The 23,221-nt window shown below is 37.1% G+C and overlaps 1 protein-coding gene across 1 annotated transcript in view; it reads left to right on the forward strand.

Moving 5' to 3' along the window:
• Window positions 1–23,221, forward strand: part of LOC107719475 (estrogen-related receptor gamma-like) — a 99,079-nt gene that overhangs the window by 53,578 nt on the left and 22,280 nt on the right. The window contains exons 5-6 of the mRNA XM_016526893.1: window positions 5,495–5,605; window positions 8,377–8,538. Of these exons, the coding sequence (XP_016382379.1) occupies window positions 5,495–5,605; window positions 8,377–8,538 (273 nt within the window). The remainder of the gene's footprint in view (window positions 1–5,494; window positions 5,606–8,376; window positions 8,539–23,221) is intronic.

The following is a 23,221-nucleotide window of genomic DNA, read 5'->3' on the forward strand; positions in this document are numbered from 1 at the left end:
AAATCACCCTCCGGGGCTCTTTCGATCAGTACCGAGTCTGTGTTCTCATTCACCCCGCTACACATTAAAGGACAATATTTGCCCCCTAAATTGACTTTCCAGTGCATTTTTTATCTTTATAAATACAATATTAATAATGTTTGTTTTAAATAAAAAAAGTTCAATAGAGTAATATGCAATGATGATAAAAAAGTGAAAAGTGATTCTTTTAAATACTAAACGCACCAGTAGGTGGCGGTAAGTCACTGTCTTAATGCGTAAGTCATCAAGTCAGTCGTTCATTCAGTAACGAAGCAAGTGGCTGTATTTATGAATGAATCATTGAATCAATGACTTTCTCGAACGATTCGTTCATGTACCCCAGTTTGGGAACCACTGTTCTACATTAAATATTTAGCTAACAACAGTCTGAAGTTACCTAGCAACAGTGTATGTTAACGTTAGCTCAGTCAACATTAGGCTAACATCAACAGGTGTAGGCAGAAAATATGATTATCCTGACCTGAGCTAATTTACTGAATCAACCAACTCACATCTCCTTTCTTTCTATTCATCCATGATAACATTAAAGTCATCTGTTGCGGCGTCTGGTGTTTCATCGCTGACTGTGCCGCAATCGCGATACCTGCTCATTAGAACTTTCAGTGAGCTATTTTTAGAGTGTGCATGCGACGTTCCTGGATGCGTGCGTCTGTGTCCTGCTCGGTCCTGCTCCTCCGTGGCGATGACGGTGTGCAGTTAAAAAAAAATCATAACAAACAAATTTGAAAGTGGTGGGGTCACAAACGTAATTTTGAAAAGTGGGGGGGACATGTCCCCTGTCCCCAGTGGAAATTACACCCCTGAGATTTACAACAGTGTGAAATGAATTCTTATTTTTTTTCCAATTCCTCTTGTTCTGTCTGCCTGCATGAAATCTGAGGCATTTGCTGTGAAACTTTTTAACAGCATTTCATGTCCTACTTAGTGCTAATGTATGAGGCTAATCAGAAGGTTCATTTCAGAACATATAAATAATATTATTAGTGAGCTTTGAGCTGTTAATAGCAGAGGAACGTTTAAAAAGAGAGGGAGAAAAGTGAAGTGAAAAATATAGCCAAATGCATTATTTAGCATAATTTAAAGGAACCTATTATTTAAAGGGACAGTTCACCTAAAAATTTGAGTTAAAACTCTGTCACAATTTTCTCTCATGACATCCGTATCTATATTACTTTATTTTTATAGTGTAACACAAAATAAAACATTTTAAGAAGGTCTAAGCTAATCTTCTGATTACAATGAAAGTGGATGGGGACTGGGCGGCCAACGGCCAAAAAGAATAAATAAAGCATCATAAAAGTTATATTCTTTATATATATTATAGCTTTATGTTTGGAAATGATTATTGGTTAAAAAAATCCTGCCTTGAAGCTGTAGTCACCAATCACTTTCATTGTATGGAAAAGAGCAGCTTGGACAGTCTGCTATAAATATCTCCATTTATGTTCCACTGAACAAAAAAAAGTCAGATACTGATTCTAAAAGACATGAGGGTGAAATTATTGTCAGAATTACATTTTTTTGCGTGAACTGTCTCTTTAAATGAACTCTTCTTGTCTTTCTTTTGAGGGAAACCCATAACATTCCCATAAACTGTGTGGTAAGATATATTTGCTCTTTTCTGAAACTGTAACTTCAGAGTGGTTTTTGCGGTGTGCATCCCATGAAGCAATGTTATTCATCAAGATCATTCCGCATGGGCCCATAGATACGCCGTCAAACAAACAATCGGCAGCTCTTTGTATCTGTGTCTGTGTGAAACCCGACCCAGCGGCGCACCATGTGCAGCCAGGCGCCTGCTTGCTTTACAGTCATGTGGCGATAGAAGGTCTATCAGCAGACAGATGTATCCCGATGGTGTGAAGCCACATTCGCCGTTTGTGGAGGGTAACGATCGCCCCTGGGTCGGCATCCCGTAGCCGCATCTTAATCTTAACCATATAAGAGAAGCCACAAAGCTGGCTGCAGATCAGTAACAAAGGGTAACTTATTCCAATGCTGTTTGTTTTGGAGCGTGTAAATCCTTGAACGATCCTCCTTCAGCAGCGAGGGAGGCTTTCCTAATAATATCCCACCGTAGAGGGCGTCTTTCAGGGTTGTGCTGCATTAATTCCTCATCTATTTCCAGCGCATTGCCGGCCTATGAAGATGCAGCTCGGACACAAAACTTTATACACAGTTGCGCATCAGTTGCAGTAGGAAAAGTCAACCAATCAGGCAAATAAAAGAGCTATATATCTGACCTGCATTAACCTGGATGGCAGATGCAGGTTTCGTGAAGTAGTACAAAGATGTAAGATGCCACACAGAATGCAGGTGATGCTATTACAAGCGTGTCTGTAGCAGTGAATTAGCCCAATAAACCCTGCAGTCCAGGCACCCGGGCTGGAGCAGGATCCGGTTTCTGGCGGGGGGGCTTGGTCTTGTTAAGATGAGAGGCTGTCAACATGTGAGCGTCGTGTGTTGTTGCATATTTCGGGTGCTGGCATCTAGGAGGCTATGCTAGCAATGTGACATCTTTTTAAGACTGCCGTTCTCGTGTAAAACGAAGCCTGTGGGACGTGTGTTCCTTCGTGGAAATGTGAGCAAACAGGGTCACGGATCTGCTTTTGTCCTGGAGTACAATGTCACATAATCAACAACCAGCCATGGGTCAAAGTTAATTAACACTCATTATCACTCCGTCCCAAAATACGCATGCATGTAGTGCAGTCATAGTGAAACACTGATCTATAAGAGGAAATATTACGGCTATGGTTGCTATTTAGTAGGAATGAATAGCTTATTTAGAAAGGCATCGATAATAAAGGGATAAAGCAGTATTGATATAATGAGCATAATACACTAGTTGGTCATTGAAGCCTATATGACTGTGAATGTTATGAACGTGAAGTGTGAATATTATGAATCTGCACAGTGTGATTTCAAGTTCATGTCACGGTTATGTTGCATCTCCATTTATTGTACGCATCCCAGATCTATACTAGTCAAGGGTAATAGTAAAAAAAAAGATATAGGCAAGATATATATGATTATACATAAATTTCTTCTATTTTTTATTTTATTTTATTTTTAAATATTATAATTTATATTGGATTATTCCATTTATTTTAATTAATTGATTGATTTAATTTTAGTTTATTTTACATAAAGGCTGTATTATTATATTATATTATATTATATTATATTATATTATATTATATTATATTATATTATATTATATTATATTATATTATATTATATTATATTATATTATATTATATTATATTATATTATATTATATTATATTATATTATATTATATTATATTATATTATATTATATTATATTATGAATAATAATGTAGACCATTATTGGGTTTGGGGGACCAGAGTTAAATTTTATTTGCCAATTAAAAAATTTTTTAACTGACTAGTGATCAAAATATTAGGGAGAAATCCCTTGTGTTTTTGTATGTCAGCATCTCCATTGACACAAAAAGATTCACATTTAGGTGAGTTAAAATGTAATCAGGTAAAACCCATAAGCAGCACTTCAAAATTTCAGTCAGCGCTGTTCAATATTAGAAAGGTGCATCTCATTGTTAAATTATTCAGAAATTATTCAGGCCCTGAAAGCCCAGCGTAGGTGGCGATTGAGCGCCATTCAGATAAACGAGAATTCCAGTGTTTTAATTGTGAAACGAGGGCCGGCCCACTGGACCTTCATGTCCATTCCATTCCTCTCCAGCATGCAACATGAAATGGGTCCTCGGCCACCTTAAAGTGGTTTCCACGGAAACTGCCCATCCCCTGGAGAGGTTTGCATAATTAAATTAAGGCTCTTTTGTATGTCAATTAATTAAAAGCAGGGACAGGTCTTTAAGGCTCTGCACTCATCAGAATCGCGGGTTGCGATGGATGGATTCAGAATGTTTTCACCATCTCCATTTATTGTACGCATCCCAGATCTATACTAGTCAAGGGTAATAGTAAAAAAAAAGATATAGGCAAGATATATATGATTATACATAAATTTCTTCTATTTTTTATTTTATTTTATTTTTAAATATTATAATTTATATTGGATTATTCCATTTATTTTAATTAATTGATTGATTTAATTTTAGTTTATTTTACATAAAGGCTGTATTATTATATTATATTATATTATATTATATTATATTATATTATATTATATTATATTATATTATATTATATTATATTATATTATATTATATTATATTATATTATATTATATTATATTATATTATATTATATTATATTATATTATATTATATTATATTATATTATATTATATTATGAATAATAATGTAGACCATTATTGGGTTTGGGGGACCAGAGTTAAATTTTATTTGCCAATTTAAAAATTTTTTAACTGACTAGTGATCAAAATATTAGGGAGAAATCCCTTGTGTTTTTGTATGTCAGCATCTCCATTGACACAAAAAGATTCACATTTAGGTGAGTTAAAATGTAATCAGGTAAAACCCATAAGCAGCACTTCAAATTTTCAATCAGTGCTCTTCAATATGAGAAAGGTGCATCTCATTGTTAAATTATTCAGAAATTATTCAGGCCCTGAAAGCCCAGCGTAGGTGGCGATTGAGCGCCATTCAGATAAACGAGAATTCCAGTGTTTTAATTGTGAAACGAGGGCCAGCCCACTGGACCTTCATGTCCATTCCATTCCTCTCCAGCATGCAACATGAAATGGGTCCTCGGCCACCTTAAAGTGGTTTCCACGGAAACTGCCCATCCCCTGGAGAGGTTTGCATAATTAAATTAAGGCTCTTTTGTATGTCAATTAATTAAAAGCAGGGACAGGTCTTTAAGGCTCTGCACTCATCAGAATCGCGGGTTGCGATGGATGGATTCAGAATGTTTTCACAACCATCGCGCCTCAATAAATTAGCCACCCATCACACTTTATTTGCGCTCTTTGTGGGGGGAAAATATCGACGGGAGCTTTGAATGATGAAGGAGAATGGGACGCCTTTAAAGACACGGTGAGATGCTTCACGTGAGTACTTGAACGCCTCTGCGCTCTTGAGTGTTTCCTGTAATTGTTGTCACCAACACTTTTGAGGATGTGTGTTAACGCAAACACAAATGGCTCTCTGCTGTTTACCTGTTATTTTTCTGTGAGCTGAGTGCTCTAAAGATGCACATGCGCCACAAGCGGGAGATGGGCAGGTGCGTGTCCGGATGTCACATGGAGAGAGCGACTGTGCCCCTGTCTGTCAGCAGCTGGTCATCTCCTGTCCACATCCCTGAAATGGCCACTGACAGCTGCCGTGCCGTTTATGGCGGGCTCACAGCGGCCGCTCCCCTCGCAGTGCTTTTAAAGTGACAGCACAGGTTATCTGACTGCTTTATTGAAGAGGTTGTGTTTGTGCTAGAATGATGTGCGAAAAGTAAATGTTTTTTTTCTTGTCTCTGCTTTTTTATCAGGCGTTCGACTGGACCGCGTGCGTGGTGGAAGACAGAAGTACAAACGCCGGATAGATGCAGAAAACAGCCCCTATTTGAACCCTCAACTGGCTCTGCCGCCCAAAAAGCCATGTAAGAACATTGTATTCATTTAAAGTCTGTTTTCTTAGATTTTCTCAGCCTCAAGAATTTTTTTCTCATACAAATGCATACACTTTTTTAAGCAACACTCCCATTTTTAATGTAAAAATAAAACAGGTGCAAATGTTGCATTTAAAAAATGCAAATGTAAGGTTTTATACAAAAAAGAAAATTATTTCATAATTTCCTCATCCTTATGTCATTCCAAACCTGACTGACTTTCCTTTGCAGAACTCAAAAGAAGATTTTTTTTAAATATATATATATTTTTTGTATTTTTTGGCCATACAATGAAAGTTAATGGGGTCCAAATTGGTTTAAAAAAAAAAAGTAAATAAATTCTTCAATATATCTTATTTTGTGCTCTGCAGAAGAAAGAAAGTCATTTGAAAAACAGTCAAACTATTTGTTAAAATGTCCTATTTTGTGTTCGACAAAAAGTCATACAGGTTCAGAACGACGGAAGGGTGATTAAATGATGACAGTTTTCTTTTTTGGGTGAAATATCCCTTCAAGTTTGCGTTTTTTGCATCTGTCAAACCCCAAAAAAGATAAAACACAGAATCTTTCACTAATTTCTCAATGTCACTTTACAGTGACCTGCCTTCTTTCCAATGCGCCAGGAAATTGGACACAAAACAAGAAAGACAGAGATGTAGTATATGACAGAGCCAATCGACAAAGATGTTTGTGCATGTGTGTGTGTGTTAGGGGAGAGCGAGCGAGCGCGAGAGGGAGAGAGAGGCCTAATCCGGATTAAATCCAATCTGGCAAAGACATCAAACCCACAATATCGGAGCTTCCGCGCTGTCAGACTGCGCTGCAAAGAGACAGCACGGCAGCGCTTAACAGATTTGTCCCTAAAGCCTTTTTACTTAATGGTAGCATATTCTCCTGGAATACAATATGCTTTTATGCATGATAGCAGTGGAAATAATCTTAATTATTACAGTGGTAGAAATCATTTTAGGAATACAGTGCTCTGAATAACCTTCTGCCTAATCCTACTGATCCCTCCTTCCAGGTTCAGGCTTATTTCCAGCCACCCAAAGCAACTTATTTTAAAGCTTATTCTCTATGTCCAGCTCCCATCCACATTCATTACTTCATTTTTTCTCTGCTATTGTATGCTAGCAAGATGGGGACTTTGGGAGACAGTATAAGGGGGAGGCGATGGACCACTCATTGGAAAATGAACAGGACAAAGCACTCAATATGGCATCCTTCCCACTTTTCAGTTAAAAGAGCCAGTCTGTGCATTGCATTTTTTATGTGCCCATTTTGTGAGCTAAAGAATCTGCGTTTATACTACCATTGTTATGCTGATTTGATATATTTCATTTAAACGTAATACTGACAATCAGTTTTAAAGATTTTGGTCGGTTTTTAGCCGTTACTGACATATAAAATAGCTTATTGAGATTTGTCTTAAAGGGAATATGCTTTGGTCGGAATTCCGTTTTGGATTTAAATATCTTTTATCCAACATAAATCCCCACTGATGTCTTTTTATCAGTCTGTAATCTAGAATATGTCCACCCTTGCATGGGCCTACAGACAAATGTTTAAGTTTTGTAAAGGGTTTTCGTATTTTAGTCCAGTGTCTCATTAATAGAGGCTTTTATCAGTCTGTCTCTGAGCTCCCTGTATCTTTTCTCTCATTCCTTTCTATCTCTTTCTCTATTTTCACAAACAGTGAGAAGTAACCATGGTCCCAGCCTACCTGATTGATTATTTGCACATAACAAAGGCATGGGGTTTGGAAATTGGGTTGCATTGATTCTAATTAGGGAAACATTAAATAAGATTTAGCTAGAGATAGCACTTACAGGCTCCCCCACTCCCTGGAGTAGCAGGGCTGGGCTGATTGATCCATTTCTTCCCCTCCTCCAACACACACACACACACACCTCAGAAGGTAATGCTTTTTAATTTAGTGATCCGTTTTGTCCTCGGACCTCAAACACAGATGCAATGGGCTCAAAGTGATTCGTCTGGGCCTTGCAAACACACAGACAAGCACACAGAAATTGCATTGCTGTATTTGGGTTCTGTCTGTCTATCATATTGCATTGACATAGATGATTAAACAGCAAATGAATTCATTTAACTGTAAGGGTGTCACTAATTACCTATTCCAATCTCCCTCACCGACGCAATCCGATCTGAAATGTGTGTCCTTTCTCTCATTAGATTGACAGAATAGCCCGAACACGAATCTTTATATGCGCAATTCACAGCATAATCCACAATGAGAAAATCATCAGAAGGATGTAAATTAAAAAAGCAGCAGTGGTTCTCAAACGTATTTTATTTTATTATTTTATTTTATTTCTTTTTTTATTTATTATAATTTTTTTAAGTTTCACCAAGCATTCAAACTCCATTATTTTGGATTAATTTGATCTGGCCAGCATAAAATTCCCTTATTACTAATAAATCTGTCTTAAAGCAAAACTTGCGAAGAACCACTGCTCTGCACCATCAAACTCTCTCCTAACCAATAAACAAGTAACCAAAAAAGCTTTTATTTTCGATTATAAAAAGCACCAGGCATTCATTCCTACACCAAAAACAGCATTTTCAGTTCCACAAACACCATCTTTAAGCCCAGAGAAAACAACTCTGCCAATATTTCACGTTATCTGATTGCATTCTTTGCTACTGAACCAAACACTATATGACCTTGCTGGTATAATCCCAATCTGTTTCTTTGTTCTCCCCTCGGTGTTCAAATACAGTCCCCTTTGGCTGCCTTGCAGATAACAAGATTGTGTCTCACTTGCTGGTGGCGGAGCCTGAGAAGATCTACGCCATGCCTGACCCCACCGTGCCCGACAGCGACATCAAAGCCCTGACCACGCTCTGCGACCTGGCAGACAGGGAACTGGTGGTCAACATTGGCTGGGCCAAGCATATCCCAGGTAGGACATGACCAGAAATAGAAATTACTCACAACTACAGGCAGACTCGCAGTGTGAACCATGCATTGAATGGTCTGGGGGGGAACACATTCAGTCTAGATGAAAAATTGCAAACCAGATGTTTTATACAGGTTTAAAAAGTCAAATTGGATATTAAATATCTGATGGCAATGTCAGTTTAAACATGAACATTTATAAAAAAGCAACTCCGTAAACAGTGGTCCCCACAAGTCTGAGAATGCTACTATTCATTTCTAATTTAAAACAAAAATTGAATACATTTTTTTTTATTACAAATGATAATTATAGCATGTTACAGATTAAATAAAATATGAAAATAATCGAACTTTTAAAAAAATAACTTTTTTTATTATTTGTTTGCCATTCATTTTATCCAGCATGATTTGAGAATGATACAAAGAGCATCTTGTGCTTTTTTTCAAGAAAATCAAATGATCGGTATCACAAATGTTTCTTATTTTATTGTTCTTATTTATTTTTCTGTATGTATTTATAGAAATATAAAATACATAAATTATTTATTATATTTATAATATATTTTTCTATTTTTATTTCTGTTTTATATATAATATTTTATCATAATGTTTGATTGTTTTACATTTTTATGTATCCTAAAGCTTTCTGTTTATTTTCAGGTTTAAATTAAAATTAAAATTCTACAATTTCAGCATAGTCTCAGACTTCTGTGCTTCACTGTATATGCAAATTCTGAACAAAAACTGTAAAGTGTTTGAGTAATTGCTGTTTTCAGCATGTGCAAAACACTCTCCTGAACTCTAAACAAAGCTGTGCCTTGTCAATCAAGGGCATTTGCCATCACCCAGGCCACCAGTGACACGTTCCTTAGGTCAGCATTTTTCCTCCCTCTGTGACAGCATACAAGGATCAATTTGTTTAGTTTTAGCTCAAATCCTTCCTCAGTATAGCGCGATATCTGTGGAGGGGAGGCATTTTCTCCTGCTGTTTCGGCCAACCAGCAGCCTTGTTGAAAGGATTCCTGACATTAGCCATGAACGATAATGGCATGACTGACCAAGATTGAGACAAGTGTCCCCCCTCCTCTCTCTCAACAGCTGCTTATTGCCCATCTCCACAAGACAGAATGAAGAGTTTCCAGTAATCTTCTTAACAAAGCCCTTCTTTTGCATTTAATCTGAGACGGCCCTGGTCACAGACAGTGGCTGCCCACTTCAGCCCTCAGTGTTTGAAAAGAGCTTCCCATAGGTGACTGGCTGTGGAGCGAGAGCAAAAATGAGGTAAAGAGAAAGAAAGCTCTCAAATCAGACAATAGTAAGAGTGGTTAACTTAGAGGAGGAGACATAGTGGTAGTTTCACAGCATGTGAACATGCCCAAGTTCTTTTATGCGATTCATTCATCCACTTTCACTAAAGAAAAGAGACCACTCTTTTAACCAAAACATGTTAACACCTTTATTTGCTGCACAGGAAGTTGTGTTGTAGTTCGCCTTGTGCTGTAGATATGACTGTGCTAATACTGGCCCCGGGCAATAGTACCACACAAGCCATAAAATGGGCTTAAAGCTCATCAGAGTGCCAATTTCCTGCCAGGCACGAGATGCAGGATTGGGAGGTTATTTCTGCTGCTCCATGCCAGATTGACCCAGACTTGCCCTGTGGATTTAATGGGATTTTCGCTGTGTGCAAGAAGCCACACCGCTGGAGCTTCTGGAATGTTGCACATTTGTGTACATAGTATAGACTGCATACTGTAATGTAGCATAGTATGATGCTTATGTTATATTATACTTTAATAGTTTGGATCAGTAATATTTTTTAAGAAATAAAAAAAAACACTGAACTGATGCACTGAATTGATCAAATTTGATGGTAAAACATTTATAATGTTACAAAAAAATGCTATTTCAAATAAATACTTTTTTTCTGAACTTTCTATTTGTTAATAATTTCTGAAAAGATCAAGATCAAGATATCCACAAAAATATTAGGCTGTTATAAAACTGTTTTCAGCACTGATAATAATAAATCAGCATATTTGAAAAGATTTACGAACAATCATGTAACACTGAATACTGGAAAAGTGGCTTTTGAAAATTTACATCACAAGAATAAATTACATTGTAAGCCATATTAAAATAAAAAAATCAATGTATTACTGTAGAAAATATTTTAAAACATTACTGTTTTTATTCAAATAAATGCACCCTTGGTAATCATAAACTACTTATTTAAAAAAAATAAAAACTTTTAAAGGGAATTATATATTTACATGTACTATATTTATGGTATTTTATAATATACTATAGTAAGTATAGTATGGTGGAATGTAGTGGCCATTATTCAAAACTAGAAAGTTTTCTTGAAAAAAGTTTTATGCTAAGTAATCAATGTAGAAATAATACATTTGTCTTGACACATATTTATAAAAACAAATGATCCAAGTTGTGGTGAAAAATATTCATTCAGTTTCACAATTCACTCATTATTGGCCATCATTACTAGAAGAAAATAATAATAGTCATAATTTTAGGCCTTCAGTGTTTCATAGCACAGTAACAGAATTAGTTTCCAGTCATTTATTTTTCAAGGCTAATAAGTATCCATTATGTCTCAGTAGGGTTGGGTACCGAAACCCGGTACCAATATGGCACCGGTACCCATGTAACCGGTATGTATTAGAACCGAATCAGAAGGCAGATTTCTGTGCCTCATTTCGGTGCCATGCCTGAGCGATCGATTGAAATATTTGTCCTCTGGTTCTCCGAAACGGATGTAAGAAGCATCATCACTGGCACCGCACGTGAAAAATAATTTCCCGACTGAGAAAATGCACGTGAACTCTAGTGGGAAAGCTCTAATAATACAAATCCAACACATCTTTGTAATAACGAGAGTGTCCATGTTGTTTTCACATTCCGACTTAAAAGCACAACTCGGGAAATGAGAGCATCATTCAAGCGATTTTAAAGCATTCAAGCAAGATGCAAAAGACAACTCCATTCAGTACTCGTGCGCTGTTCTGTGTGTACAGCGCACACAGAGAGACAAATCTTGCGCTTGAACAGACAGATACATGCAAAAGTAACTTTGTAGCTTTAACAATGATTAATCGATATTTCATTTATACAGTGTAGTTTTTTTTTTAATACAAATTAACCGGTCGACCAGCCATTTTTTGTTTTATTTCAGATTACTTTTCCGGGCTTGCACACAAACTGCATTGCAATCATTTTCCAAAATGTTGTTTGTGTGGAAATGTCTGTAAATGGCCGTTAACAGAGGCCAGAGATGCTGAAGACAGATTCAAAGAGGAGAAGATACAGTAGCAGGCAGAGCAAACTCACTATTCACGATGCACACAATGTTGGAAGAAAATCCTATTGAATTGGGGGTGGGGGTTTATATGAATGTATCTCTGGCCCTGTCCCAAATCACCCCCTCGCGGTCTTCCTCTGAGTCCACACTTTCGTGCAAAATGACGCTTTGACTGTCGGGTAGAAGTCTGTTGTGGAGCTCGCCCCGTGCGGGCTCGGCAGAAGTGCGTATCGGGAGCACATAGCAGCCACAAAGGGGACGCTCGCAAGCACCCTTCTGAACACTAAAATGACGAATGGGACACCCTACGGTCTCGTGGACTTAACGCACACGCGCATGCGGCGACCGTTGTAAGTCCATAAGACCGCACGTGCACATGAAGTGTTCTATTTGGGACAGGGCCTCTTTTGTGCGACATGCGAGTGCAACGGTGATAGATGTCCTTCTAGAACATGTGCGAAATATGTGTTCTGTGTGAACGGCTTGGTTTCAGTTTTGATGTAAACAAGATCTTCTCTGCATTGATGTTCTCTTTTTCCTCAATATTTTTAATGAACAACGTAGCAGCGCCGCATCTAGTGGGTTCAGCAAAAACATTATAATGCAACGACACTTACATGGTCATCGCATCTTGTGCGCCACTGATAAGGCTGCCTCCGTAACGCACACCTAAAATTCGAATGCATCGTTTTTGCATTCGAATGTGGATTTTTATTTTAAATTCGACGAATATTCAATTTTATTTTTTTGACAGCCCTAGTAAACTATAATAACCCAGCTGTGCATATTTGCTGTATGTCTGTTGTACAAAATATCTTCAACAATTTTATATTTATTAGTTGAGAATATTCTTGCTCAAGAATAAAAGAGTATTTTGACTACAGTTGTTTTAATTTTCTTAGTTTTAATATCTAACCAAATGTTCTATTCCTCCACAAGCTCTTTTCTTGCTCAATAATTGATCACTTAGCATGACATGGATGTCATGTACATATTGAAGGCAACCAGCCCATGCTAAATTGTTCAGCTTCTGCTTGCATGTTTTTTTTAAAGTAACTTATTGAACTCAACGGTTTACTGTCATCTGATGATTCGTGAGCTGTCAGCTGTTATTGTCTTTGTGTGCCTTGTACGTTTCAGTAAAAGCCAGCTGATTGTATTGTCTGGCACGGAGAATAGACATCAGCCCATAATTAAAGATGACTTCTATTTTCAGCACCATTTTCACATGCCAGCTGTGGAATTTGTAAATGGTCCCTAAAACCGCAGACAGTTTGTCAATGCTCCCTAGTCTTGGTGAATGATGCCTTTGAATGCGTGCGTTGAACTGACTGACCAAAAACTCTAATAATTTAGCATGAATTACAAAACATCAATTGCACAAAAAAAGCATTTCATGGGTACTCACCAAATAATAATAATAATAATAATAATAATAGTAGTAGTAATATTAATAATAATAATGACAGCAACAACAATTATTATTACTGTACTGTACACCAAATAAATATATTTATATTAATAAATGGACATATTATTTGAGTTGAAATTGTTACAGTTGAAACAATATTACAGTGCTTTGAGGTCATTTTCAGTACAGTCAATAATGAGAGGTGCCAGTTGCATTTTATTATTATTATTATTAATGCCATGTACAAGAATAATACAATGAGAAATATTACATTCAAAAATAATGCAAAATTATGCAAGAGAAAAAGTTTGCCTTGCACTTTATACAACAATATAACACTTACTATGTTGTAAGCTCTAATCGCCTTTTACTTTTACATTTATGTAAAACATTACAGCTTGAAGTAATCTTTATAGTGAGAAAATTTGCTTTGGAGTGAGATTATTTCATTTTATGGATGTGAAATTTTCTCATTAATATAAGATATGCTTTGTTTACCAATTCCATGGTCATTGAAGTGTATCATCATATCAAATCCACTAATTTTAATTTCTTCCCAATTCAATTTTCTGCATCAATCCAGAATAGTTGTGTATGCAATGGAAAAAATAAATAAAAAATGGTTTCCTGCCAGTTGTGTTTGTGAAATGACCAGCATGACTTTTGAGTCTCAGAACTATAAAGTGTTCGTCCAGTCATTGCATTTTGTCCGAAGGCAGTCATATGATATCTTATGCCTGCCTGTCAACCAATGTACCTCCACGCAGCCAATAGCGAGAGTTTGGGTCTTGGCTACTGTAGCAATCTGAGCCAGGTGTTTAGGACAAAGAAATTCAGATTCCATTCCATAAGTGCAAGACAAAATTTATAGACTTGCTAAAATATGCACAGACGGGCAACAGGGTAAAGCTAGGGTAAACACTGGCAGTGGTTTTACAAGATGGAGGATTTTGATGGAATGTTTGAGTTTCAATTAATATGACAAACTTGCGGAGTTTCTTGACAGTTATTCTAAACAGTAAAATTAAAAGTATTCCTAATGTGTTGGACCATTTATTGTAGGTAGGTTTGGGTACCGAAACCCGGTACCAATATGGCACCGGTACCCATGTAACCGGTATGTATTAGAACCGAATCAGAAGGCAGATTTCTGTGCCTCATTTCGGTGCCATGCCTGAGCGATCGATTGAAATATTTGTCCTCTGGTTCTCCGAAACGGATGTAAGAAGCATCATCACTGGCACCGCACGTGAAAATAATTTCCCGACTGAGAAAATGCACGTGAACTCAAGTCAGAAAGCTATAATAATACAAATCCAACAAATCTTTGTAATAACGCGAGTGTCCATGTTGTTTTCACATTCTGACTTAAAAGCATAACTCAGGAAATGAGAGCATCCAAGGAGCGTGTGAATGCAGTAATTACACTTGCTCTGATGGCAGCAGGTAGCCTTCCGTTAACTAAGATAAACATGCTTAAATTAAAATGCCTTAAGCTAGGCCTGATTTGAGTGCTGTGCCTGCCTGTGATGAGGAGATTGTGGATAAAAAAAATGAATATTAGTGGAATTTAAAATAAACGTTTGCATTTGAATGCAAAAATAGTACAATCAAATGTTAGGTGTGCGTCTGGGAGCGTCATTAGTGGAGCGCTTTGTTCATAATTGTTTATGCAATTTACAAAATTATTTTAGATTTTTACGAGTTAATTTAGACGTAATGCACGTTTTTTATAGAGTTACTTCCTTGCATTGACAATTTAAATGTGCTATTATTTTGCTCATTGCGTCCTCCTGTGGCCTCGGGAGCCAAGACAAAAGTTTCCTTAAGACCTATTTAATCTGCATATAAAACATTAGATATTTGTTTAATTTTTATTGTGCGTTTGACTGTTAAAACAAAAAATATTTGTTGTTTGTCTCAATAAATTGGGTTAATTTAAAAATACAGTGGTTAAATTTAAAAGTTTTTTTCTATTGCTCTTTGTTTTAAAAAAGGTTATAAAAAATGTCAATAATTATCGATATCGAACGATATGAAACATTATATCATTGATACATTTTTTAGCTATATCGCCCAGCCCTACCTAAAGCTAAACTTCCCTTGTATTCACATTTCTAAACCTGTTGTCCAACAAAAGAGAACATTATAACCTTTTTACTCCAACTGAGTCAAATGCTTCCTTTTGTGATCTGAAGTGGCTTCTTGTCACAGAATGAGGCAGACAATATGTTTCATAGGCTACTTTAAAAAGAACACATCGATTAGCAGTTTATAAATATACTTAATTATTATGAAAATACCAGAGATGGCTTGAATAACACAGATAAACTATATTGTCGCAGTTGAGTGTTTATAGTCTTTGTTTTATCATTCAAAATGTTTATATGTTCTGTTTACTCAGTTACAGCTATAATAGTGATGCCTTTGTCCATATAAGGGATTTCCTGGAGGGTCATGAGTTCCGCTACTTCTGTGACTGGATATGTGGATTTTCTGTGCGAGGGCGCCCTCTGGCGTCCAGTATGAATGAAACAGACATTGTGTGTTTATAGTGCTAATGGCCAATCCATCATTTTTGGGGGAATTTTTATTTATTTATTTTTAATAAGTATCGGTTCAGGCACCGTTTAGGCACCGGAACCATTTTAAAAGTATCGATTTGGCACCCGTATCGAAAAAACCCAAACGATACCCATCCCTGTGTCTCAGGCTCTATACAAACTTCTGCCTCTCTCTATGTATACATTTGCACATTCATAGCTTTTTTTTTCTGTACAGTGTTCATATGTTAGTTCATGTCTGCTCAGAAAGCAAACAGAGGAGTCTCTCGATTGGCATCAGAGTTCACATTCTATGAATGATTGCTCAGCAGAAGAGAGGTGATTGTATGATTAGACCTTGGCAGGCAATTCTGTGTCTGTTTGAAGAGGAAGGAGCCCCCTCATCTCCGGAGCAGGTACTCCTGCGGCTCTCATCTCCTCCTGCACCTCACGCTCCAATTGCCACTGTATCCCGATGAAAATTTCCAAAGAAAAGTGTGAGATTCGGTATAAAGTTCTCTTCTTACTCAAGACATTTTTTTCCCCTGAGAGTGATATTTTTTTTCCCTTAACCTCACACAATCAGAAAGACACACAATGACAGACGGGCTCTGTAAACGGCCTCCTGTTAACCTCCCCTAACCGCTCCGCCACAGCTCCATGTGCGCATTTCTCTCTTTTTCAACTGGTTTGTCTCTGCGGTTTCTATGGTACAGTAATTTTTTTTAATCAAATTGATGAAGGCCTCCATTCTCCCCGAGAGTCCAAACCCATTTATGGCTCATGATACGGCGGCTATGTTGCTAACAGACGTAACAAACTGTCAGCCTCTCGCACAGAAGATAATTTGAAGTCATTAGGTGTGCAGCGTATGGGCAACAATTTGTTACGGTGGTTAGGAGCGCCACTGACATTTCTGAGCGCCTTCGCTTACGATCTGTCCTAGGCGAGGAGCAGGCAAATTGTAAACTAATTTAAACATCACTCAGTATTACTGGAGCTGCCGCTGCAGAGAGCTGGCGGATAATGAAGCAGTCTGTGTTCTGCGGAATGGAGTTAAAGACGCCTCGACGGCAGCACCCTCCGCCGGCAGCGCAGACACGGCCGCTCCTTTCTGATTGCTTTTTTAATGCGCAGAGGCTTCGCTCCTTCTCCCTACTCTGATCATTTACATGCTCGTATAGGCCGTGAAAACATTCGATATGGTTTACAAACACACTGCGAGAGAGGGTGCCTGAACAAAACCCCGGCTTCGCCCATTCCTGTAAGCCTGGCATTATGGGAGACGCAAGGATTTGGAAATGTGATATTAACAACACGAGGGTGGAAAAAAAGCAGAAAATGACATAATGTGGATTAGGGTGAGGAATCTCATTTGTGAGATTAAAGTATTCAGGCTGTAATTTTATTTTAGCATTTAAGATGCACGGGAGGAGAGGAAAGAGCAAACGTTTGTAGCGGAATGAAAAACCTGTCCCCTCATGCCAGCCAGGAGGACTAAAAACAAATGAAAATGTGATGTATTCAGGCTGTAATTTTATTTTAGCATTTGTAGAGGAAATATTAAATTATATTTAATGTTTGTAGGCAGGAACAAAAAACCTCTGTAAATAAAAACAATATCTGAAGAAAAATAGAATTAGAGGTGGAATGAAAATGTGCTGTATTGAGGCTGTAATTTTATTTTAGCATTTGTAGTGGAAATATTACATTATGTTTAATGTTTGTAGTGGATAAAGGCAGAAACGAAAGACTTTTGTAAATAAAGGCAAAAAAGGCTGTGTAAATAGAATTAGAGAAATAATAACACACAAAATTGTCCTGTATTGAGGCTGTAATTATTTTAACATTTAAGCTGTGCAGGGGAGAGGAAAGATAATTTTTGTAACAGAAAAAGGCGAGAAAAGCAAAATCTGAAGAAAAATCTGAAAAAAAAAACTGGAAATAGATTTAGAGAAAGAATAAAAAATACACAAAATGTACTGTATTGAGGCTGTAATTATTTTAACATTTAAGCTGTGTGGGGGTGAGGAAAGATAATTTTTGTAGCAGAAAAAGGCGGGGAAAGCAAAATCCGAAGAAAAATCTCAGGGGGAAAAAAATAGAATTAGAGGAGGAATAAAAATAGATAAAAATGTGTTGTATTGAGGCAATTATTTATTTTAGCGTTTAAGCTGTGCAGTAAGAGTGGAAACGTTTATGGAAAATGGGGAGAACAAATAAATAAAAGTAAAATCTAAAAAAATCTGTAAATAGAATTAGAGGAGCAATAAAAAAATCTTGCTGTATTGGGGCAGTAGTTTTATTTTAGCATTTGAAAGAGCAAATGTTTGTAGTGGAAAAGGGTGGGAGCAAAAAACTTTACTGTAAATAACAGTAAAGTCTGAAAAAAAAATCTGAAAAATCTGTAAATAGAATTAGAGTCACCTCACGCCGGCCAGGAGCTATAAAAATAAATGAAAACGTGCTGTCATACATGCCTTATTGTAACACAGTGGTGCACAATGGCGGGCGGTCGCACTTGACTAGACGAGTGGGCTACAAGAATGGCGGGCGCATGGACCGGCACTGGCTTTTTAGCATGACAGGACCCTCACTATTACAGGCCCTTTATGCAGGCTGAAATTGCTCGGGCTTCTCCCATTCTTGGTCCTATCTCGGGGACTTTCTCTCTTTCTTTATTTCCCTTTCTATTTTCACTGGCACGCGGATAAGCGCGTGCTAACACAATATGATTGAGCTGTAAAATGGAACCCTGTCGACTCTAATCTCTTTTATGTAGATACCGAGGTACTGCCACACTCCACTTCATTCCTCTTCCTCCCCCCACCTCTATCTTTTTTTTCTCTCTCTCGCTCTCTACACCTTCCTGTCCCTCTCTCCCTCGGCTAGGCCTCTCTCTCGTTTCTTCAATTGTCAGGGCCAGTGCATTCGTAGTAGGTTCAGGAGAAGAAGAGAGTCATGGAAGCCCGACTCCTATACTCAAATATCGCAGCGAGGTTTCTCGGGGCATAATAAGACGATTACGTGCTCGCCAGACAAACGCGCCGTGGGATTAGCATATTCGCCCAGAAACCTTGTTAGGAAAAAAAAAAACAGGAGGTGCTTACTCAGTGCAATCTGCAGACGTGATTGAGGTGTCATCATTATTGGCTGGCCTGTGTGTACAGGCTTAGTGGCCTGTTCTGGATGCGAACAATAGCAATTAAAGTTACCCTGGCAAAGCGTGCACAACTGCCTCAAGGCTGCAGCCGTGAATGCAACATGTGTGTTTTTTAGTTTTTATGCTTTATTTATTTCACTCTCACCCTGTCTCAGGCGTCGGGCAGCTGGTGAGATGTCTTAATCAGGAGCTGAGCGAGGGATTTATCTAAAGCATAGGTTTGCTTTCTCCATGAGCCCTTTCCCAGCGCCTAATCTTCAGGATGGGAAAACACAATGGAGATAGAGGTCTTACGATCACTCTTGGCATTGTAATACAGTGCTGGAATAATGCACATTTCACACCAGTGTTTCCTATTATATGTAGGTCTATTATGTTTTATATGTTTCCTTAGGCCTATATGTATATATGACAATGTGTATAATATATTATTATTATTATTATTAATAATAATAATAATAATAATAATATTAATAAAGCAATAAATCATTAAATAATTTAAAATAAAAATAAATGATAATAACAATAAAATGGTACCAAATAGAGAAATATATATTGTATACTATAGATAGTATATTGTATACATTTATTGTGTATTATTAATATTTTAAATCTTTAATTTCATGGTTTAATGCTTTTTAAACATTTTTAAAATATAATTAATATTTGTATATTATTATTAATATTTTAAATCTTTAAATTCATGGTTTAATGAAACTCGTCGATTTTTACAAAGCTCATCGGTCTGAAAAGCTTGTGTGTGTGTGAATCATTAAAAGAACTGACTCATAAGAGTCATTTGTTCATGAATCACACTACAGTAGTCATGCTCTCTCTTTCTTTCTTTTTTTTTTAATAATGGAAAGACACTCTGATTTGACATCATTCCACAGTATGTGGTCTGCTGTACGATCTATATCATCACATTCAATTCATACTGCTAGTTCACAACTTCTGCTGTGGCACTATGGATTCAAAAGTCACTTGACGTCTCATGAAAACGCACACTCATGTCGATTTCTGCCTTTTTTCTCAGTTTAGTCCCTCCCTCTTTCTCACTCCAGTCTCATTTTGCCTGAACGTGCTTGCTAGTTTTGTCTCATTAGCTCGTGAACCCACTGGAGGAAGAGCTAATCATATGTAAACATAATTATCTGCAAACTGGAGTAAGCCCGCTTATTCCTCCTCGCTGATGTGCGTGCCTGCCAGTGCTTTCCCAGATGTGATTTTTGGGACCCTCCTCCTCTTCCCTGCCCTGGATGAGAGGAGAAAACCCATTCGTGACACCCCAACCCCCACCCGATATCCCCGCTCCAACCAATCTTTAAATGAGGCCTTGTCTGTCACCGCCCTCAGCCTGACACACTGCAAATATTGATTAATAGATGCCCTAAGCTCCTTTTAGCAAATCAAATTTTCACTTTTAGCAGGGGTTTCACTCCTGATACATTCAGCAAAGTGAGACACACTAAATTAAGTCTGACACTCAGAGAAAAAGGCTGTACAGACAGAGCAAAGATTGGAGAAATGTGTGTCAAAGAGATTGTGCGTTTTATATTGCTGTTTTAGCGTAGTTCAAAGGTCATGATCACATAAGCTCTCTTCAACTGCGTCTCTGATTATTATTTTGAAGTGATATAAATCGGTAAATTGGTTATTATAGACAAAACAGGATGGTAGTTGGTGGAAATGAGCAGTTTTCTTCTCAAGGTTTTGTTTGTGGCATACTGGTAAGGGGAAGGCCGTGTCAGCTCACAGTCTACTTTGAAAATAACCACAGCACAGCATACTGGATGAGTTCCACATCTTCATACTGATGTGCTGCCTACAGTCTGTTTTACAGTCTGACATTATTGACTCGGGTGTCTGAATGATGCCTGACTCTACTTTTACCCCATTACACACGGATTTGTCCTTTTTGTGCATGTCAATATGTGGACTGTGTGTTTCTTTTTCTGTTTTTTTTTTATTTTTCTAGACTATATCTTTTAATGGTTAAATGAAATTGTATTCATCAAAAAGCATGTCAAAGTAATTGAAATATTAAAACGTACAATATTAAACAGCAATGTTTTAAAGTTTAACAAAAATTACATTTTTTATGGCCATATGAAATTTATTTTTTCTCAAATTCAGTTTTTTTTTTTTTTACTAAATTCTGTTTTACATGAATTTTCTGGCTTCCATCTTAATGGTTTCAATAAATATTAATAATCAAAAGCATCTCTAGTTAATGGATAAAAAAAAAAGAAAGAATAATACAAATTTATTATTTTTCTTTCTTTCTTTATTCCAGAAATACCGTGTTGTGTATTTACATTTTTCTGCTAAATAAATTCTGGTAAATAATTTTTCTGGTAAATATTCCTTAAAAAATAATGTTATAAAATTAATTTTAGTAGTAGTAGTAGTACTATCATTACATTAAGTAATATTTCTGTCACGGTTTCAAGTTAAACAGAACTTTTATTTTGACGGGATGCTGTGAAGACCTTTAGGTTTCTGTTTGTATATAATATGACGATAGTTTTACTCAAAAGAAATGGTAAAATTCTCATGAAGTGACTCTGAGCAGTTCTAGAGATTGTGTTCATGTGTTCATGTACTCATACTGTATATTGAGGCGAGATTAGATAGATAGATAGATAGATGGATAGTTTTTTTATAATTTGGATATTATATATATATATATCAAATTCAAGAATTGATTATGTTAGGAACACATGATGGATGTATTCATGTGATTATTGCTCACCATATTTAAGCATTGATTTCCTCCTTGACATTAATATAGATGTTCTCTTTTTTTTCTTCCTTTTTGCTAATGGACTATGCATCACAGAATATGGAGTGATTGTCCGTCACACACAATACCCAGCCTCCACCACACCTCACATGTAAACACGCCTGTCTCAGCCTGTTGGAAATGCACCTGACAGAAGCCAGATTTGCATCATGCTTTGTCATGTGAAAACAAATGCAAAGCTCCGCATTATGCACATGTTTATCTGTCCTCCTGCGTGTCAGTCTTTATAAAGGACACATTTGCTTTATAAAGGCTGTAAGAGAGCTGAATAGGTGTGACAGTAACCTTCTGGCCTCTCACCAGCACTGCTTTCTTACCAACCCATCAGGCCCACAGCCAGCGGGGGGCGGCCCTGTGTGATTGCCCGTTGAAAAAACAAGGCATTATTGCTCATTTTTCCCTCTTATTAGTTTGATTACATTTGCAAATCAAATCAATCCATCAGGCGGTTTGTGAAGGGCCGCGTCCTGCAATCTGAAAGGGCCTCCTAGTAATCTCCATCTAATAAGATGCAAATGTGTCACATCAGTAAGTAACCAATAAATCATCGCTGTGTCTACGCCAATCATTAACCATCAGAATGAACAGTCAATTTTTAGTATTTTCAATTTGTGATATGCTAGTAGAATATAAAGATAGATGGGCGTAATTATACAAACCAAACTCTATTTCAATCCTTCCATCTCCAACAGCAAATTTGCTGGGAGGTAGAACAGGCCTGTCATCATATTATGATTTTTTTTTTTTTTTTTGGTCTAGCGGTGCATGCAAAGTTCACAGACAGGCTCGAAATGGCCCTCCCCTGAAACCCCACCCCAAACTATCAGTTCAGGGGGGCATCATCTCTATCAGAGAGTAAGCAGGCAGGAAAATGGGATTAGATTTGAGCTGTCGGATGGCTCTGAGGAATTATAACCTCACATCTACACGTCCGAACGAGGCTGGGAGTTAAACTGAGGCTTTCGAAGATGTGCAACATATTGCCTCGGTCCTGTACACCAGCCTAATCATGATGTAAATTATTATCGATGCGGTGGCAAGGCGGCATGGCCCGTATATGGTCGTGCCCAGTGTGTTGCTTATGAATAAAGTGATTGGCTATGTTTTAAACAGAGAAAGTGTCTTCTTCACACAGTGCAAAGCAGAACAGATCAGCAGTGCTTCACATATGTAGATTTACTGAAAACCTGAAGTGGCATTAAGAAGGAAACTCAGAATACCAGTGGGTCAATAACGTGACACTAATTTCATTACTTTTTTAGTTATTTGTCCAACTGTATGAACATAAACACAATAATTTGAACTGAACTCTTTTAATATAGACATGTTTTTAATATGATATGAAAATTTAGTATGAAATTCAACATTATTTAAAAAAAAAATAAAAATATATATATATATATACAGTATGTATGTGTGTGTATATTTTTTTTTTTTTAAGAAAA

This window comes from Sinocyclocheilus rhinocerous, unplaced genomic scaffold, assembly GCF_001515625.1.
Source record: "Sinocyclocheilus rhinocerous isolate Xijiao unplaced genomic scaffold, SAMN03320098_v1.1 scaffold1234, whole genome shotgun sequence".
Taxonomy (NCBI): domain Eukaryota; kingdom Metazoa; phylum Chordata; class Actinopteri; order Cypriniformes; family Cyprinidae; genus Sinocyclocheilus; species Sinocyclocheilus rhinocerous.